Source organism: Argiope bruennichi, chromosome 7 (assembly GCF_947563725.1).
Source record: "Argiope bruennichi chromosome 7, qqArgBrue1.1, whole genome shotgun sequence".
In the NCBI taxonomy this organism is placed as follows: domain Eukaryota; kingdom Metazoa; phylum Arthropoda; class Arachnida; order Araneae; family Araneidae; genus Argiope; species Argiope bruennichi.
Window position 1 is genome coordinate 17,242,885 of NC_079157.1, and position 22,893 is coordinate 17,265,777.

Consider the following 22,893-nt stretch of genomic DNA (forward strand, 5'->3'; position numbering starts at 1 on the left):
ATACTATGAAAATTTATATTTCAATACAACGTTTAATTATTTTTTAGCATTAAAAAATCGAAGCAATAGGGTCTTCTTCAGCACTTGAGATATAATTGCACAAAGGTTTACAGTACTCACGGTTTGTTGTCATTAGAGGTAATAAAATTACTTCCCACACGTATGAACCCAAATAGAACCATTCAGTAGGCCTGATCTTTTTCTGGAGCCAGGTTCTGAATTCTTGAGCACTGAATCTCCTGAGCACCAAAACTTGAAAACTCAACAACTCCGCACTGGTGCCGATGACCAAGATGAGAAAGAACTCCATTGCAGACCAAGAATTCCACTGGTTACGACGACCAGGAATTCCATTGATTACGATGGGTATTGAGGGTCACTGTACCGGTCACCTATTCTGTGATTTGTCTCTGCTCACATCCCATGTAGCTGCCACCAATGTAAAAACCCTTTCTTTGGCGAGGGGTTTCTTTTGTATGAGCGGTAGAGACAGTGATCACACCTTTTTAGTCCCAAAATTTTTATTCACAGGTTCATAAGGGACACAGCACAGATTACGACACAAAATTATGAAAATATTACAAGAAACAACATCACGATCTAGCAGAACGACCTTACTCTGCTGCCTCTCAGCCAGTTCTCTCTCTCCTTCTTTCTCTTCCCCCACTTCCGTTAGGCAAGCGGGGTTACTCTCAGGGGTGAGACGGGTTGCCAAAATTGGCATGTCTTACAAGGGCCAAATGATGAAATGCAGCTTCGCAGCTGGTTGATTTATTCAAAAACACAAGACTAGGTATTTTGTTTTTTCCTGTACACTATTTTCTAGCGAAAGTGAAAATTCTACATGATTTATAGGTATCTAAAACAGTTGGAAAAAGTTATCAACTATAATTCAAGATCATGAGCGTTCTATTTGTCATTGAACTCATTTATTGCTTGGAACAGTTTATTTCAAAAGAAAATTTAATAGGCGAATAGATAATTTAGTTAACACATTAATGCAAATGGTGAAAGATAGACATCTGACACATGTTTACAAATTATGTATGGATTTTCCATTCAAAACTCAGTCATCCGCAAGGATTGAAGTAAATCATAAAAAAGGAATCAATTAATACAGAAGACGCCTATCAAGATTCAAAAAATACTTGGAATATATCAGCAAATGAAGATAAAAACAAAGAATATAAAGTGGTAAAAATTCATGAAAATTGCCCAATACCAGAGCATTGCTTGGAGAAATCTACGAATATGGCATGCGACTCATTATGTGGCTATCTTTATAAATGGTTTTGTCCAGATGATAATTTGTGCAAACATATCCACAAAATTCATTCTACCTTTTTTACAAATAAATCCATTTTAAAATCAAATGTTTTTTCAATAGAAGAAAGAAATATCAATGAAGATAATATGACCATTTCTGCAAAAGAAATAAATATAAAATCTACAGAAAGACAAATTATTCAATGTCAAAATCTTTGTTCTGAATTAACGAAATTAATAGAAAATCCAGATGTTCAGGAACTAATGCTTAAAAATGTTATATCTACATTGAAGGATACCATGGAGCCGCAAAAATAAAAAGCAGCCTCAAGAAATGCTCTCCAATGCCTCATTATTCAGTGCCATCGAATAAGAAAATGACGACCCAGATGAAATTTTACAGAACTTCTCAAAAGAGAAATAAAAAAAAGTTTACAAAAAGCAAAAAAAAAAAAAAAAAAATCTAACTGAAACTTTTATAAAAAGGAAAAATACCAATGATTTGATCATTAGCGATAAGAAAAAACGAATATCGAATGAAGGCAGTAGGGGAAATAAAACTGAAAATGAAATGTCTAATTCTGTAGAAAATTTTCCAATTAGTAGTAAGAATCAACCAATTTTGGAAGAAGAAAGTGATACTTATTTTAACACTTTAACGGGTGATGTTTCAATAAAAAAAACGGATGATACTTCAAGCAAAAAAACTAATAATGTTTTTTTTTAAACTAAACAAAATTACGAAGAACCCATGTGAAACAATTATTAAAATAAATGATGTAAACATTTCCATTTATATGCTGAAATCGCTTGACTTAAGTGTCACAACAGAAGAAGAAAAATATTTGCAATCTCTCTCTCCATCATTTAAGATAGGATGGTTAAATGATGGAATCATTAATGCCTCACCCCCCTTTTTTTTTTTCAAATTAACTAAAGATTTAGAATCCTTTAAAGCAATAGACTCAATTCATTCAACTTTACTCTTCCATAAAAAAGATATCTTGAACTTTCCAGTGATTCAGGATGTACAGAAAATGAACTTTTTATTAATTCCGGCGAATTTAAATAATCATTGGATTCTTTTATTAGCTAATATAGAAGAAAAAATACTTGAATTATATGATATGAATTAATGATGAATTATATGATTAGGTCCAAATGTAAATGAAGATGTCGGCATATTAATTCGTGAATGGAGTGCATTAATTAAATAACCTTTGAAGACAAAGGAGCACTGGAAATTGATTACTCCACGTCATATGATTCAAAAAGATAGCTACAACTGCGAAGTCTTCATTTGTTTGTTTGTTTTTTTCTTGCATATAAAAATACCATAATTTACAAGTCGATGAAAACTTTGATGCTACTAACTTCAGAGAGCTCATCTTTGAAACTATTACGGAAAACTTCGAGTGCTGACATAATTTGAATTTATGTTTATGTGATAACATTTGCATACCTGTGCAAATGATGGGGACTAGGCCTAATTAGATTTCTAATTGGGGACACCTCTGTGATGAATTTTCAAATTTGATTTTGACAATTCATTTGAAAAAAAAGCTGACCAGAACTTTCCACCTCCTGGGTCTAGTATGGAAGAGAAAGCAACTCATTTTATCTATCAAATAAACCTGTATCTATTAATCTCTCTCTATTTATATATAATCACAAATAGGAATGTCATGTGTTGTTACTCTAAAGGCCAGACCAATCCACCAAGAGCTACTTAACTTGGAGAAATATTTTAAAGAAGTGAAACCCTTGGAGAGTTTTCTCATCCTTAGAAATTTTAATTTAAACAAAATTTTTGCGTTTTTCTGAAATAATTTACGAAAATACTACAGGACAAAAAGAATTTTTTATATCATAATAAAATTCTTTAAAATTATCTTTTCAATAATACTTTATGTTGTTCTTAAATCATTTTCATTATTGTTATTTTATTGCAGTTTTTTTCCTCCATTGTTAATGATCAAAATAGAAAGATTTGGGATGTATGTTATACTACATAATAATATTGGTATATTATTTGGCTAAGGTATACATGGACATATTATATAAAATATCTGATCGTAATTTCTAGCAATCATTAATTTTAGCGAACCAATTGGTTACGAAAGTATCCTTTCTCTTTCAGTCTCTATACATATTAGATAAAACTAATTAATATTAATCCTATTTAAAGAAAAAAAATCGAAATGTTATAAAATAAATCTACACTGATGGTTAGTATATTTCATTTTTTCATAATTCAACTTTATTATTACTTTATTGTGAAAATGAGTCATTGTAATATTTAGATGAAAATAGTTAATAGTTGTATGATTTGAAAAACTGAAAATAATAAAAAAAATTATATTTTCAATGATTGTTTATATGATTCAAAAGGTGTGGATTTCATTCATTTTATCTATTCACAAGATTAATTAATTTGAACAAGCAAAAGAAAAGAAGAAAATTTTGATTGCTTGTGACTAGTATTTCAAAATAGTGTTGATAAACTATTTTTTTGAATATTTTATTACTTTTTCATGACATTGCCATGAAAGGAAGATCCTAAGATATTCCATCTATCATTGTTGAGAGTTATATAGATGTGCAGAAGGTATATTGTTAAAAAATAATAACCATAAAAATAAAAGCATCAGCTTATTTTCTTTGATCAAACTGCAAATTAAGGTTGTGGTAATAGGTAGGATCGATTATAAGAAGTTTGAGGTCCCTTTGGAAACAATATTAGTAAATTGTTCTGATTTTTTTACACTTGCATCACAGGAGTTTTTTTTTTCTCTCATACTTCTTTCTAAATTCATTAATCTAGAGTGAGTAGTAATAAAAAAAACTGCATAAATAAATAAGTAAAATTTAGAAAAAAAATGTGGTCTATTTCTTTGAGATTCATTTATATATATATATATATATATATATATATATATATATATATATATATATAAATGAATCTAGAATAATAAGCTTTCTAGTTTTTTTCTTTCTTTGAATACTTATTCTTGTCATTTTGAGCTTTGAATCATTCTACAACTGCTTCAAAACCAAATTCAAACTCTGTCACTAAGGTATGCTTTTCATCTTCCAGATTTTGTTTAAATAAATGTCAGAGAAGAATTGTGTACATAGAGAACATATAAAGTAAACATATATAAATGAAAACATAGACAGCCAACTGCCTAACATGCAAACTGAATATATTGAAAATAGTTATGATTCTTTACCATTTGTTTTAAGAAATAATTAATAAAGAATAATAAATAGCAGAAATACACAGTTAACAAGAAATGGACCTCAGAATGGTATGTGTAAATTTCATGTTGTAAATGTTCAATAATGTAAAATTATTTGGTTAAGGAACTCGTTAAGACAGTTTCACAAAATATTTACTTTATAGCAACCCTTAATTCCAGCTAGTAGAAATAAAATTTATCTAATCTTATTATTTCACCAAAGCTTGTTTATTATTTAGCTATTTTTGTTTTTATAAATTCTGTTGTATGATTTTGTATGGTATTTCTAAAGAAAGAAAAAGTGCCTTAATCCTTTAAATCATTAGGCATACTTTTTTTCATCATTTACACTTCTCTGAAATAGCTAATTTACATTAATTTTCATATTTTTCTAAAAAATGTCTACTTAAAATTTCCTTATATTTCAAAACTCACTATTACAAAATAATGCTTTATGCATTTTAAAATTCATTGGTAAAAATTAAATAAAATAAAATAATACATAAAATAAAATTAATGTACATTATGATGGTTTCAAATGACATTCCTTTCTCTTCTTCCTTTTCAAATGTCTACAAATGTTTTTATTCAATAAAGAGGACACAAATTCTTTTTTAAAATTATTATTAAAATATATGATGAAAAAAGTTAATTTGTAACATGCATATTGTTTAGATGATCATGGGGTTTATAATTATTATCAAACATGAAAAAGGAATTTCATTGAAACAATATAAGTGTGAGAAATTCCTTGCAAAATGAAAACTTAAATCTACATCTTGAGGGGGGGGCAACTTTTTACAGTGTACAATAATTTAAGAAGAGTATTTTTTTTTTTTTAATTTAATTTCTAGCAATGGAGTCATGTTTGAAAATAACTGATGAATGAAATGTTTATTTAAATTCCTCTGTAATACAACATTTTAAATTCATTTCAGTTAGTTACAGAAGCACTTCAACTTGAAATTTAATTAATAAAACTATATTATTAATATACAATAGTTTTATAATACTATAATATATGACTTAAGGAATATCACCAATTTTTTTGAGAAATGACAATGTTATCGAAATTACAATCTCATCTTTTATAGAAGGAAAAGTTATAATATATTTAAAATTTTATTAAAAATTATTTTAATACATAAGCTATTAATTACAGGAAGAACTTTATTTCTATTTGAAGTATCAATAGTTTTGTTTAAAACAGTACCAATGTAAAATGGTGAAGAATTTCAATCAGTAATTCACTTGAAAACATTTGTTTAAAATTTGGCAGAACATTATCTGGATATTTGAAAAGACCACTTTAATTCATAAGTATAACTTATAATACAAATCTTTTTGCACATACACATATTTATTATTTATAAAATAAGTATAGATGTTCTATTCAATATGAAATATTTGTTTCAAGGCAGCATACATCATTAGCCAATTTAATCACAAATAAGAAATGACTTGAAATGAATTCTATAAGATTTTAAAATTAAACAGAGAATTAGTCAATAAAAGAAAGAATAGGAAACCTATCGAAAATACTAAGAATTATTATAGTACAAACTCTTCATTTGATGTGTTAAAAAAATTAAATCTTAATACATAAATTTACTTAGAATTAATATAAGAAACAAAAAGAAAGTGGAAAGTTTATTTCTATTCTGATTTCATATCACAAGTACTATTCTACACAAATCATAAATATTATGATGTTATTTTCAAATATCTCTAAATGAAGCACTTTTCTTTTATGTATAGTATGCAATTTCTTTTTTGATATTTGTTCAAGTGATTATTTAGCAAGACAGTTTATAAAGGTGCTATATTTAATATAACCAACATATTTCAATAACATTCATAATAAAAAAATGATAATGATAAATAATAAAAATAGTAAAAAGTAATATAATATTCAATCATCGTTTCTAATATAAGATTTTAAAAAATTTTCAAAGCACTGAGAAAAAAATTAAACACTCAATATCTGAATGCATTGTCAACTGAACTGTCCTCTGAGGCCCCAGTAGTGTCTTGCTCCCCTCTAAGCATGACAAAATCATTCAATTCGGCTTCTTGTGTCTTCAAGATATGCTAAAAAGATGTAAGAGCTGCAATAAAATTTACTAGGATTATATTTGGCAAGACATAGTCCCCAAATAATTCAGACACTGAGGCTCTCAGTGAAAATGAAACCGAATATATCTGTTAAGTAGAATATGTCAGTTCTGTTTCATTAATTAAGAGACAATATTTTTTGGAGATAAAGAGCCTAATTTAGAGAAAAGTATTTATCCATCATAATAGTATTAACTATTATAACAATAAAACCTCATTTTCTATTGTACATATTTCTTTAAAATTTATTTTTCAGATAATAATGCAGATTTCTTTTGATTTGCTGTATCAAAACTGTCAGTAGCTAAATGTGATTAATACCCATGGCATATAATTTGTTCATTGAAAATGCTCACCCAGATTGATTTGGAGACAGGAAGGTTTTTTGGAAATTAACAATATTGCCGTTTTATGGGGGAAGGTAATTTTTCTGATGTTTCAAAGAGAAACCCATGCATTTCAGAAGAAACTGAGCTCGATTATTGTTAGGAATAAGAGGATTTGAAAACGGTTATTGAAAGTGTGAAATGTTACTATATGTGTTTTTTAGAAGTTCTGCATAAATATCAATTACAAATTTTTATGAAATTTTGATTAAAATAATCACAAAAGAACTATCTGAATTTACATGTTATCCTGTCAGTCATTGAATTATTAAACTTATTTCAGGAGTAATATAATAGCAACTCTTTTAATTATAAAAATAAAAAAATTTGCTGTGAAAAATATTAAAGCTATTTGAATTATAGTAGCTCATTTCATTCTGCTAGAACAACATAATAAGTTAATTCTATTTTTCTAAGTGATATGGTATCTAATTTTAATCTGTCTAATTCTAAGAGAATAAAAACAAGCAATCCAAGTTTAAGAATTTTAGGAATCATATTCGATTTCTTAAATGAAGATGATGATTTCAAGTTGACAAGGATTGATCTGCAAACAGGATACTGAAAATATTTATTTTTTCTGCCATCAATACTTGTTAAACATTTAACATAAATCACTTCTTTAAAACATAAATTTGTGTGTATTTAGATTAATATGGTTGAATTCTTTTGAGATTTAATTATGAAAGCAATTCTGATCTTTTTATGGTATCAAAATTTGATAATATTCTAGATATAATATGATAGCAGATATTTGTATGATAATATGAAAATTAATAATTTTGTGATTAATTTCTCTACAATAAGCTTTTATAATCTTGTTGTTTGGGTTTCTTTTCTTAAATAACATAAATTATGAAAACACAAACAGAGAGACACACACTTTGACCAGAAAATACTTTATTACACCCATCACAAACACTCCAGCCACTCTTTGTAGTCACTCTTTAAAATAGGTTGGTAAATAGAACTGCAAACTTTCTTCTGCAGTAAATGCTTTATTACACACAGAGGTTTTTGTTTCGCATGCGTCATGAAATATTAATAAAAAATGTTTCCAACGGAAAAAGTTTTATTGCACACATTCCAAAAATGCGGTTCCTCTTTCGTATGCGTCAGTAAATGTTTCTTTAAATTTACTTTATGAGAAAACGCTCTACTGCAAGTCTCACAAACTTATAGTTTTGTTATGCGTCATTAAATGTTTCTTTAAATTTCCCCGTTGAGAAAACGCTTTATTGCATATCTCACAAATATGTGGTGTCACTTTCGTATGCGTCCTTAAATGTGTCTTTAAATTTCCCCGTTGAGAAAATGCTTTATTGCATATCTCACAAATATGTGGTGTCACTTTCGTATGCGTCCTTAAATGTGTCTTTAAATTTCCCCGTTGAGAAAACGCTTTATTGCATATCTCACAAATATATGGTTTCTCTTTCGTATGAGTCAGTAAATGATCCTTTAAACATTCACGTCGAGAAAATGCTTTATTGCAAATCTCACAAATATATAATTTCTCTTTAGTATGCGTCAATAAATGTAATCTCAAATTTCCTCGCTGAGAAAATGCTTTACTGCAAACCTCACAAACATATGGTTTCTCTTTGGTATGCGTCCTCAAATGTATCTTTAATCTTCCTGGATCAGAAAACGCTTTACTGCAAACCTCACAAACAAACGGTTTCTCTTTCATGTGCGTCCTCAAATGTGTCTTTAAATATTGTCGTAGAGAAAACGCTTTCTTACAAATCTCACAAATATATGGTTTCTCTTGAATATGTATCAATAAATGTACATTCAAACTTCCTCGTTGAGAAAACGCTTTATTGCAAACCTCACAAACATACGGTTTCTCTTTGGTATGCGCCCTTAAATGTACCTTTAAAGCACAATTGTGAGTAAACGCTTTACTGCAAACCTCACAAATATATGGTTTCTCTTTCGTATGTATCCTCAAATGTGTCTCTAAATGTTGTCGTAGAGGAAATGCTTTATTGCATATATCACAAATATATGGTTTCTCTTTTATATGTATCAGTAAATGTACATTCAAACTTCTTCGTCGAGAAAACGCTTTACTGCAAACCTCACAAACATATGGTTTCTCTTTGGTATGCGTTCTTAAATGTCTCTTTAAACTTCCTGGCTCAGAAAACGCTTTACTGCAAACCTTACAAACATATGGTTTCTCTTTCGTATGCGTCCTCCTAAAATGTGTCTTCAAATGTGCTCGTCGAGAAAATTCTTTATTGCAAATCTCACAAACATACGGTTTCTCTTTCGTATGCGTCCTTAAATGTGTCTTTAAAGTTCCCAGTAAAGAAAACGCTTTATTGCAAACACAAACAAATTGTTTCTCTTTAATTTCCGTCGAAATTTGTGGTATTATATATTCCTGCGTAGAAAAGATTTTAGTACACATTTTGCAGAATTCTTTCGTATATCTTTCGTTCTATTCTTTTGCATATATTCCAAATTTGAGTCCTTTGATTATAAATATTTTATATTGTATGATCCTCAGATAGGTGTTTCTTTCACAGGTGTTAGAATATGACTCGCTAAGGCATGCGTTTTAGAAAACCTTTTGCAACACAAGTTAGATCTGATTAAAAGTTTTCATTATGTTAAAACATATGTATTAAGTTAAGCAAAAGCATCTATTAGATATGCTGATATTGCGCATTATTTATATTTTACAAAAATCGAAAGAATAAATATATTTTTAATTTTTTAAAGAACTATTTGGTTTTTTTTGCATATATAACATAACTTTTCTTCTCAATCACTGAGTGGATGAGATAGTAAGCCTTGTTAAAAAGTAGAGCGCTAACTGCATATATTTATCCCTAAGCGTATTGGCTGCTAAGCAGGAATTGTCAAATCTATTTTTCATATATTTAATCTTGATGACTTATAGGCAATATTTTTGGTCTGTCCGTTGGTTCCATAACCTAAAAAAAGAAAATTTTATTAATTTTTGCACCTTAATTTAAACGTTCACAAAATTAACAAAATTACAAGCCTACAGAAATTAAAAATATTTTGACAACTTATTACAATTTATGATAATATATATTTTGTATATAACGCACTATGCAATACATTTTTAACACCCAACGTATTGTGCTACTTATTTATTATAATATGTATTATAGATAAAACATACAGTACTTTCACGTCTTAGTTATAAATGCTTGCATAAATATATATAAAAAAAATCAATCGAATCTCACATCAGGAAGTAAATCCCTCATAGTATATTTTTACTAAAAATTCGCTTTAATATGTTAAAATTAGGTTATGTATTAAATTCAATTAATGTAAATGTTAAACAATTGAATTTTAAGGTAAAGTAAAGAAACTCGTAGTAGAATTACATTTTGTTAAGATATTCCTGAAAAACAGCAAGGTTCAATTTAGTAAAATATACACGCACACGCAAACGTACGCACAAAGAGAGCGAGAGAAATAATAAAGGAAACAAATAATATATATAAAAAAATTTAATTCAATTCCTACTTAATTCAACAAAAAAAATTATTTTAGTTACTTTTTATTAAATAATTAGAATTAATATAAATATATATATAAATATGACAGAATTACAATATTAATTGGTAAAATTTTTTTTAATTGAATTCCTACTCGTCAGTAATCTCAGAGCTTGACAATTTTGCGATAGATTTGGCGACATTGGCAATCAAATAGAAATTAATGGACAAATTTATTTAATTAATTAATATTTGAAAAAACTGTATTAACATCAAGTGTCAACCACTACAGGTTCAAAAAATGTATTTGAACTTGAATGCATGAATAAAAAGTATTTTACTAACGATTGAAAATTTGAACATATATATATATAAAGAAAGAGTGTGAACTAATAGTAGGAACTGATTAATAAAGAAAGAAATAAGAGTTTTATAACCTTTTTTTCACGCACAACATTTGAAAGAAATTTGATAATTGCAGAAGAAATAGCACATCCTTTAAACTATTAACATCCCGTGTCATAAGAGATAAATGAACTGCACTCTGTATATCTACTTAGAATAAAAGATAACGCGCATGTGTGAGTTGGCGTGCCACAGGATAAATTGTTTGGTCAAGGGAAACGAAATTTGGCAGAAATATTGTTTGGCGGGTTAGAATATGCACCAATTAATGCTTTTTTAAAATTTTAATTAATTGAAAATATCAAAAATTAGTTAAATTTTGGTATTTTTCCTGCAAACTCTCAACAATATTATTTTGTTAAACTAATTTATGAAATATTTTAAAATAATAATATAAAAATTTTCTTTTCCACGATACCAATTGGTTTAACGTGCAGTTTTTCCCCCCAATGAGTAGCGACTTTTTTTTTTTTTTTGGTTTGATGAAAATAATTTTTTTTTTCATATCTACTTTTCAACAATACATTTTGTTGCAAAGGAAATAATGCATTTTGTTGCAATATCACGGAAAATGATTTTGTAAAATACTTGAGTAGCGTGTTTGAGAAATAACTAAGCGATGTTACAGCACGACAAATGTTAGAAAACAAATGAAGCCAAAATTAATAACACTATGATCGCATGGAACTTCATACGCAACGAACAAAACAAAATATTGATTCTGAAATAACACGGCTGTAATGTCTGCAACAATTTGGTACCTAAAGATATTGTATTCAGAAAATGAAACATTAAGTAATGCATAATGAATTGGAAACGAAAAACAGTCAATATTCTCCATGCACCAGATGGTCGTCAAAAGAGGCTAGTTTGAAATAATATCTGAAGAAGTTCTTATATCAGAGCAAGTGTCTTTATTAAATTATAATCCAAAAGAAAAGACTTATCATATTCATCAAGGATATGCAAAGTATCTTAAATTGATGGATATTTTCTCTCAATACTTTGCGTACAATGAAATACACTACTGGTTAAATGTATTGCAAGTTAGAAAAATTTCACTTTTTTTTTTTTTTTAAAGAAAAAGGCCGTTAAAAGTAATATTTTTTCATTATGATATTTTCTACTATAAATGTGGTGGAGAGGTTTCAAGCTATTGCGTCATTCCTTATGAAGCATTCATCTGCAATGATTGTGTCATCCTGGCAATTTATTATGAAATCGCTCCGACTGCGAAGGATTTCATTTCATTTTTTGAGCAGTCGATGTGCGTTCGCTGTGCATTACTTTTAAATTTAAACTGTTCATTTCTTCTTAAATAGTTTGAATTAACTCATGAGAATTGCCAGCCCGTTATTTTAATGCACCAAGAAAAAATTTCAAATGTTAGGACTGCTCATCGGTGCGACTGCAATGAGTCGACTGTTTCACGCTCCATTAAGAGATTCAAAACCGAAGGAACCATAGATAAAAAAAAGCCTAGACGTGGTCGTTCGATATTCCTTTTAAACATGCTGATGCTACATTGACAACATCGTGCCATAAAAATAGATTTGCAAGACGAAAGTCACTTTTCTTTAATATCTGACAAGCCTGGCCACGTTTGGCGTAAAGCAAATGAGACTATGAAGCCAGAATGCCTAGTTTGTACATCATAACACCCAGAATGCATAATGGTGTGGGGGTGCATGCCAAATCAGTCAATTGGACAACTTCATTTTGTAGAGGAAACCATGAATTGTGACAAGTATGTTGGTGTACTGAAGGATCAATTGCTTCGTAGTGCTCGTGACATGTTTCCAAGGCAGAAATCGGTATTTCCGCTAACTCTAGTCACCTACCATACATCGAAAAAGATAATACAAACTTTACAATTACTTTTAAATTTCATTTCAGTTCAGTTCTGAGCTCTATATCGAGATATTCTTGTTAAAACTCCATTTGTAAAACATTGTATTAATTTTTTCTTATCACCAGGAATGTTGAACAATTTAAATTTCACTGAGAATTTATAGAGTATAATGGGGGAAAAAATATCTCAGAACCTTTCCAGAATAAAACGAGAACTTCAAAAACCAATAATTAAAGTTTGACACCATGAAATAAAGAAAACAGTGTTACAAAAACCTTGTGGATTCAATGTGTAACAAAGTGGATGCTGCGATTGAAGTCAGAGGGAAACTAACCAAACATAGCTTGCTTTTCACTTAACTCGAACACTTTTCTTATCTTTCCTGATCAACAGAACTTGAAACTTTTCCTTCACTTCATTTTATTCCGGGGAACCAAATTGAACTCCGATACTGATAACTTGTACATTTTGTTTGTATTGTATTCTTTTTGAAATTAATCTATTTTTTGTTCAATAGATTAATTATATCTTGCCTTTAGACTAATTTAATATATTGACATAAAAAATATCACTTTAAATGAAAAAAATATTACTTTTGGGGGCTTATTCTTGAAAAAACGTGAAATTTCTCAAACTTAGAATATTTTTGATCAGTAAAACAAATGTTTATTCAAAGTCCGATTCTTTCGCATGCTATACTATTTGCACACTAACTGAATCTTTCTCATGCGTATATGTGCCATTCAGTACATTAAAAATGACAAAGTGTTAATTGTTTGTATTGTGTGTTGCATTGTTTGCCAACGGATTCTAAAACCATTCGCGTTTTTGCCCATGCATTAGCATGGGTTTAATTCAGCCAAACAGGGGTGAGAGGAAAGATGAAAGGAGGGGTGTTTGCATTTAGCAATTAAGCTAATTCCTGAAATGCGTACTTTCTTCCGCGTCTAACCCATTAGTAAGATAGAATAGTCGAAAAGTGGTCGTCTCAAGATAATAAAAAGAACAGTAACTCCTGATTACATGACACCGATTTAAACATCCCGTTAGTGTTATGATCTGGGGTTATGTGGCAACCAAATTCATGGGCAGAATTAGTGTGATTGATGAGAAATATAAATGTCCCAGAGTTCATAAATGAAATACTCATTCCAGAACTGCCGGCTTCTGTATGTGGTCTTTCCCAGGTAATGAAGAATTTATAATTTATCAGGAATCAACTATGTTATATAGCGATTGTATGTAAAAACTGACTTCAAGACAATCGTATTTCGCAACTCTATCCAAACAGAAAATCTATGAAGCAAACTAAGAAACTTGTTGCACAGAAGTAATCTAGCTATTAAAACGCAATTAATGAAATAATGATTCACCTCATAACAGCTGAAGAACTAAAAGCACTTATGAACTACAAGGGACGACATTCAAGTTCGTAATCGGTTCTAAAAATTACCCAAATAAGAATTAACTGTCATAAGTAAGACTTTTTGCTTATGTCATTATTTCTGTTTCCTTTTTATTTCTTTACCACTGTTTTTTTTTTCAATAAAAACATCCATCACAAAAATTATTTTAGAGAATTCTTGGTAAAATGATCTTAAAATTGAAGCATAACTGGTGAGGCATCAAATCTCAAAAATGAGGGGAGTTTTATCCCCAAAAATTTTTTCCACAATTTTGGCCATTAAATATTTAGCCACATTTATGAAGCCAACGGCGTTGAGATAACTCACTTTATATTACTTTTTCAAAATTTTGTACTCATAAAGTATATGAAAATTATGTAATTTATTGCATATATTTTTCTCTAAAACAACTATTTCCATTATTCTTGCTTCTAAAGATTTAAAATTCACATACCTCTATACACAAAATTATCAAGATTTACATGCTGTATACGTCAGTTTCCTCGCACCACTTCAGGGAGTAACTGTAAGGATTTTTTTTTTAGATTTTAGAACATAATATGACAACAGCTTACCACCGTAGACAAAGGAATCAAATTGAGAACTTTTTAATTTCTTAATACATATTAAAATTTTTTATACATAAACAATTTTGTCTTTTAAATAGATGAATACATTCAGAAAATAAATCACATTAATTTAGACTATGTTTTTTTAAAAACGATAAGCAGCTTGTGCAAAAAAGATCACTCAGAAATATAGTGTTTAAAATGCAAAGAATTAATTTTGAAAAACTAGAAGGCAGTCGTAAAATTTTTTTTAAAAATTCAAATACATTTTCCTACAAGAAAGGGATGTAAATTTACATATTATATTAAAAATTAAAATTTAATATTGTTAAAAATAGGGCAGAAAGATATGCATTCATTAAACCTTTATGATGTAAACTACCGAATTTTAAATCCCGCATTCATCGACAAGGCAAGCTGTAGAATTTAAAAATAAAGTTTAAAACATCTTTTGCACAATATCAGTTGCGGAAATTAACCCCGAAGAGTATATTTCAGTTTTATTAAAAACAACAACGAAAACAGGTGCCAACCGTTTTTCAACGAAGTATATCTCGGGGAAATTCAATAGATCGAAAGCAAATTATGCAAGACTTTAAATCACAAACATCCATTCTCATTGAATTTAAATTAATCTGTGTTATCTCTATGAATAATGGAGGAGAAGTATAAGCTGTACAGACAAACAGTTCGATCTGAGCACTTTAAATTCGGCTCAAATATTTTCGGTGGTAGGAAAGAGCAACCCACACACAAACATTTCAATTAATTTACAATTAAAATATACTTTATTGCCTTTTTAAAAATTGTGTTTTACAAGTCACGAAAATGTTGCCGGCGTCCTGGCATAGGGGTTGCGCGTCTTCCCCGTGATCAGGGCGTCCTGGGTTCGAGTTCCGGTTCGGGCATGGTTGTTCTTCCTCTGTTCTATCTGTGAGATGTGTGAATGTGCCCTCCTATAAAAAGGGGTTGTGCAAGCGAATAAGTGATGCGTGCGAGGCAAGGTCGAACTCTTGGCCCTAGTTGGCGTTACTAAAACAAGAGACGTTCCCCTATCGGCTTTAATCGCTGTCTTCGTAACGGCGGACTTGTCCATGCAAGTGCCATAAGAAACAACACACACACGAATTTGTTAGACTTCCAATTTCTTCGGCGAAGTTTTGCAATTTATTAAAAATATTTTAACTAATTTACGACAATGGTGTTCGTCCCAAAAAAATTCAAATTGCTTCAACTGTTTCGTCAAATATTTAGTCATATGGTTTTGTTTTGTTTTTTTTTTTGGTTTGTAAAGAAAGAAAGATTCTGTATAATATTTCGGTAATTAATACGAAGAATAACGTTACTAGGAATGTAGAATATAATTGAAGTCGGATTATCATATGTTTTAATAATATTATAAAGCAAACCTAAATTATTATATATTTGAAAGATTGTTGAATTATATAATCGAGCAGCCGAGGAATGCATCAAATTTATTCAATTGATTCATTAAACAATTTCAATAATTAGATATTATAAAGACAATCTTCTCCCTTCCCCTTGTAAGAATCATTTTACACCTCACAAATGGGATGCCTTTATTGATGACGGGGGGGGGATGAATGAATGGGCAATTAATTAATTATCATTGGAGAAGGAGGAAGAAAATAAATGATATACAGTGCATGTAACCTTTTTGTCCCTTCGTCATATTTTAAAAAATGGCATAAATAATTGGACTCAACGGTTCCCTGACATCTCAAAACTTCATATTGTGCATATGCAATTAAATAATGAAGGGGAAAAAATAATAAAGTAAATACATTAGCTAAAGGGAGACGGTTGGAACTTCTCCAGTTAATTATTTGGGTTGCCTAATCTGCTATGAAATTGCAGCTTCTTATTTGCACACAGAATAATATTGTCAGTTTATGATTTTTCTTGATTAATATTTTAGAAAGTAAAGACATATGAGGAGTGTTCTCGATAACAATAATTAATGACTATAAACCTGTTTGAACTGTCTGAAAAATATTCCTTCGATTCTTTTAATGGGGTCAATTATACAGACAAATTTCATAATCTAAGTAATTTCCTTTTCTTTCCATTTTGAAAAAATATTCTTAAATTTTGAAGTCTTCTAAAATTAAAAGATATAGAAAACAAACCAACAAGAGCTGAATTTTCAATAATTTAGTATTTATATTTTCTTAAAAAATCTTGACTTCATCTTATATAAAAATGTAAACTTTTAGGAGCTAAGAAAAAAAAATCATGTACTGTACATTAAAATTTTCAAACAATAGTGCCATTTCAGCTATTTTATCTTCTTTGAAAGAATCAAAAATCTATATGCTTTCAAAATTATTACTTCCAGCTTAGAGTGAAGCAAAAATAATAGAAAAAAAAATGCAAGGAAGTTCTAACATCAGATCTGGTTGCAGCTTGTCTTCAAAAAGAGGACTCAGAATGTAAATGTAAAGTGTTTAAAAAATCTAGTGGCAAAAAAACCTAGTGCAGCAAGTTAGAAAAAGATCAGAGAAAGAATGAAAGTTGGAGCATCATATACTGCACACTTTAGACAAAATATGAATTGCAAAATTATTCCTTTTTGTGCCAGGTTTCTGGTGAACAAAAATAGAAATATTATTTTCTCCCACAATTTGCAATTAAAAAAATACCCGAGATCTGCGCATTAAAATTGGCGCTCCTCTTATTTATATACATGATGAAATAATTATCCCACATTTTTTTTTTCCATTATCGAATCTTTGTAATCGGTTTTAATGGTTCATTTTTTTTTTTTTTCATTTTAAAAGACTAACAAAGATTAATTTTTATGATAATAAAATAATGCTCTTGCAACAACAACAAAAATCTTTTAAAGAGTAGTAACAGTAAAAATCAGAGCTCGTTATAGCATGGAAAAGATTGTTTTTTTTTTTTTTTGTTTGTTTTTTTTTAACTAAATCTTGATAGAGAAACAGCATACTGTTTCATATACTAAGGACTCATTTCCAACCAGACAAGCTAGCAAGTTTGCAAAAACTCTTCTGTAATATTAAATCCAGTACAAAAGAGCTATTATTATTTTTTTAATTATACAGCATACTCTATACCAATCTACTTCTTAGGGCTTGTCCGTTTTTAAGTGGTCATTTTTGGACTTTTTTCCTAACCTCACATTGTCAGAAAAAAATTATACCACGTCTTTGGTATGATCTCCATAAAGTTGAAAATAACTAATTTTAAGATCATTTTACTCCATCCTACTCTATTTATATTTATATTACCTTAACATATTTCAGTATTTGTAAACTACACTTCTGACCTTTTAAAATAAATACATTTTGCTTTTCATAGCGATCATCTAGTTTAATTTTTTTTTTTTAAATGCAAATAAGATAAGCTGAAGATGGTTACCAAAATGCAATATAAGCAAATTAAAGATAAATATAACTTTTAAAAACTGTAGTTAGAAAAATCTTCAGCTAATTAGCATATTTCAAAATTTTTAAAGTAGGATTTTGTACTATATAAAACTAGTATGTTTTGTTTTCACCTGATGATAAATCAGCTTAAATTCACAAAACAATGCATACAAGATATGGCAAGTATTGTGTAAAAAAAAAAAAAAGCACATGATAGAGATTTTATATTATTTTGTATCAAATCAAACTCAAGTATAGAAGATTTTTCAAATATTAACAAATTTATCACCGATAAAAACCTATATAAGAAAAAAAATTCTGCTTCTTAATAACTGAATTTAATTCTCTTAATAGAATGCAGGAATACAAAATAATTTTTATAACGAAAATTGAGTACATTAATAGTGCAAATTCTTACTAAAAATATACATTATGAACATCTAGTCACAAGTTTTACAATATATAATAGCAAACAAAAATCATTTTAAAACCCAATAGAATATGTTATTACAGATTATTTAAATTTGAAAATAATTCAATTAATCGTTAAATAGATCATTATTCATGAAAATATATATGCATGTGTGTAGTAGAATTTAAATATATATATATAATTGAATAATATCTGAACTTAATTTAAACCCTCATTATTTTCCTAATGTTTATCTTAAATTAACCTAATTCTAGAATTTTCTCTTATTCCCTTGTGTAAATTATAATTTTTCATTTAATTATTTCAAACATGCCTGAAAAAATTGGCAATACTGTGTTTCCCACACTACAAATAAAAGGATAATAAATACAAACACACATTCCTTTCAAAGTTAATCAAAATTTCATTTTCTAAATTGATATGTGTCAAAGAACTTCTATAAGATTTCCTTAGCAAAATCAGTTTCCTCATATGTTTTGTTGAGAATGGACACATTCTAACTTCAACCCATGTACAAAGTTTGCCTTCCCATCAAAAAATAAATTGAAATTTATTCTGAAAGAATTATCTTTTTAGACATGCATCTGTGCAAATTATTCTGTCTATATATATATCTATATATATGTGTGTGTATGTGTCTCTGTGTGTGTTTCCACAATTTATGTTATTAAAGAAAAGAATAGAAACCCAAAAAACAACAAGACAAAAAAACTTATTGTAGAGAAGTTAATAAGAAAGTTAATAATTTTCATATTACCATACAAATATCTACTATCATATTATATCTAGAATGTTATCAAATTTTGATATCATAAATAGATCAGAATTGCTTTCATAATTAAATCTCAAAAGAATTCAACCATATTATTCCAAATACACACAAATTTATGTTTAAAGAAGTGATTTATGTTAAATGTTTAACAAGTATTAATGGCAGAAAAAAATAAATATTTTCAGTATCTTGTTTGCAGATTAATCCTTGTCAACTTGAAATCATCATCTTCATTTAAGAAGTCAAACATGTATGATTTCTGAAATTCTTAAACTTGGATTCCTTGTTTTTATTCTCTTAGAATTAGATAGATTAAAATTAGATACCATATCACTTAGAATAATAGAATTAACTGATTATTCTGTTCTAGCAGAATGAAATGAGCTACTATAATTCAAATAGCTTTAATATTTTCACAGCAAATTTTTTATTTTTATAATTAAAAGAGTTGCTATTATATTACTATTGAAATAAGTTTAATCATTCAATGACTGACAGGAGAACATGTAAATTCAGATAGTTCTTTTGTGATTATTTTAATCAAAATTTCATAAAAATTTATAATTGATACTTATGCAGAACTTCTAAAAAACACATGTAGTAACATTTCATACTTTCAATAACCGTTTTCAAATTCTCTTATTCCTAACAATATTCGAGCTCAGTTTCTTCTGGAATGCATGGGTTTCTCTTTCAAACATCAGAAAAATTACCTTCCCCCAGAAAAAGGCAATACTGTTAATTTTCAAAAAAACCTTCCTGTCTCTAAATCAAATGAGGTTTAGGAAATGAGGTTTTATTGTTATAATAGTTAATACTATTATGATGGATAAATACTTTTCTCTAAATTAGGCTCTTAATCTCCAAAGAAATATTGTCTCTTAACTAATGAAACAGAACTGACATATTCTACATAACAGATATATTTGGTTTAATTTACACTGAGAGCCTCAGTGTTTGAATTATTTGGAGACTATTTCTTGCCAAATATAATCCTAGTAATGTTTATTGCAGCTCTCACATCTTTTTAGCATATCTTGAAGACACAAGAAACCAGATTGAATGATTTTCTCATGCTTAGAGGGGAGCAAGACACTACTGGGACTTCTGAGGAAACAATATAGTTGTTTTACAGTCCTGGAACACTAACCCCTTCCAAACTTACTATTCGAGAATAATCAAACGTCTATTTTCTGCTGTGGCCAGTCAGTTTCTTATAACAGACCAGTGAGAACTCTTCCAGGTTTTGGAATTCTAAATAATATTTGGGCTTAAAATTTTTGGAAATATTTCTAGTTTACCAGTGGATTACATAAAAGAGAAAATATAACATCTCTGGCATTCAAGTAAATACTTAATACATTTTATTTTTCTTACATTCACTAATCATTCTATGTTTTTATATTTTGAAATATATGTAAAATGATTAACTTTAAAATATGAGTAATCAAAATTGTTAGTTGAAAATTGAAATTTATACAGCATAATTTCAAAACAACAGTAAGAGAAAGAATGTAAATAACATGGTGTGGGAAAAGCAACCATTGATTATTTTCTCATTTGTAAACTGTTCTACGCCTATATGATATATTTTCACAGCGATTAATTTCATCTAACTATTAACCTTAGAAAAATTTGAATTCGCTTCATTTACATTAATTAATTATATATATATATCTTAAAAAGAATAGAAACAATAGTTCGGGCGCTATTTATTGACTGAAGAAGCAAGCACTAAATTTTCAATACAACAACTATCTTATTTTAGCGATATATAACGACTTATAATTCCTCAAAAAATAAGCTCTTTGAAATAAAAAATGAGTTTTGAATCTATTAAAACCTACTTACTATTTTTTCAAAGCTAAGAAAAGAAGTTGAATTCAAACTATGGCATCTATTACCAAATATGTTTTCTCTGTATACCAAAAGTTGCAGTTAGTAGCGTTGGTTTTCCAAGAGTTTTTACTGGCATTCAACTAGACGGAACAAGAGATGCATAATCCATGATTTTTTGAATAACAAATCATTTTGGTATTGTTATTTTTAAAAATTCGTTCCAAATATCTGTTATTTCAATCATATTATTAATTAAAAATTATTAATTATAATTAAATATAATTAAAAAATTAAATTACTATTAAAATTAATTGAAATTAAAATTAGAATTAAATTAAATTAAAACTAATTGAAATTAAAATTAGAATTAAATTAAATTGAAATTATTAATTGTAATTAATACGTAACTTACAATTTTAAGTAACGTGTGATTGTATTAATTTATCTATTTCAGCTTACTTTTTAATTTAAATTTTTTTTCAAAACTATTAATTTAGTTGATGTATTGAGCCATTTTCTGAAAAATTGAATAAAAAAAAGTTATTTCTTTAAAATGTTCACTTTAGTTCTCTATTCTGCAAATAGATGGCGCGTGTAGAGTGAAAGGAATGTATGTCATTAGCGAGTCATGTCAGGGTAGTGTTAGCCGGAGAAAGTATTGAAGGATCAAGCTATTTTCCAATTAGTGTCTGTTGACAGCGCCAGCTGTCGACAGCCATCTATAGGCGCTAACACGAACTATCTCAATTCTAGGATTAGCTATAATAGGTGTTATAAGATTTGGCAAAGAAGCATATTTGTGGAGAATTATGCCAATCTTTTTCATTTAATATTACGCGATTTTGTTTTTTATTTTATTCCGCCAAAACTTTGGATCGTCAAACTGTTTCGTTTCTTTTACTCTCTCTGAAACTTTACTCGTTTCTTTTACACTGTTTTAGAAATTTATCATATAATTTTTTACTTTAAATTGAATTTGATGCAAATACATTCTTTATTTTATTGCAATGTATTTATTCATTAAGAATGTTTTAAAGACGTTCGCTAAAAATTATTATTTATTAAATAACTTATTAAAAATATAAAGGCATTTATTTATTATTTTTTATTTATTTTATTATTGTATAATTATTTTTCATTTTCAAGAAAACGTCTCCAAACGTCGTTAAAATAATAGAAATATTTTCATACAAAATTTGAATAAATAAATGTTTTTATGTTATTACGATTCGAAATAACATTTGGCTGGAAGGACTCTCCATATAATATATATATAAATTTTTTACTACATAAATTTTTTTTTCTAATAAAAGAGAACGCGCGTATGTCTATGCAGAAAAGAATAAATATGTTTAGGAGTGTGGGAAAGTGTAATGTCTGCTACAGCAATTTTTTAATTTTTATTATTTAAAAACAGCGAAAAAGTTTAATGTTTTTCTACAATAACTTCCAAAAACGTTTCCAGATTAAAAAAGATTTTAATTCATTTTTAAAATAAAAGTATCTTTATACATATATCTTTTTTATTATAAAATCTTATGATATTCTTTCTTTATTTTAACAAATTTTTAAATATTGATTTTCAACGATATCGTAAATGAAAGATAAATCATTTTCGCTGTTCAATCAAAGCTGAACGATTTTCCTTTGTTAAAAAAAATATAAGATAAAATTATTCATACTTTTAATATAAAAAAATTTATA

At 28.1% G+C, this 22,893-nt stretch overlaps 2 protein-coding genes across 2 annotated transcripts in view; both read right to left on the reverse strand.

Annotated features, from left to right (window-relative positions):
- LOC129975258 (zinc finger protein 227-like) overlaps positions 1-21,299 on the reverse strand; it is a 52,602-nt gene extending 31,303 nt beyond the window's left edge. The window contains exon 1 of the mRNA XM_056088307.1: positions 21,202-21,299. The gene's annotated coding sequence lies outside the window, so the exon portion shown is untranslated. The remainder of the gene's footprint in view (positions 1-21,201) is intronic.
- Positions 7,904-14,661, reverse strand: LOC129975259 (zinc finger protein 569-like). The gene is made up of 2 exons (XM_056088308.1): positions 14,618-14,661; positions 7,904-9,960 (listed from the first exon to the last, which is right to left on the reverse strand). The coding sequence occupies exon 2, from the start codon at positions 9,429-9,431 to the stop codon at positions 8,178-8,180; it is 1,254 nt and encodes a 417-aa protein (XP_055944283.1). The 5' UTR covers positions 9,432-9,960; positions 14,618-14,661; the 3' UTR covers positions 7,904-8,177.
- Positions 21,300-22,893: the final 1,594 nt, after the last annotated feature.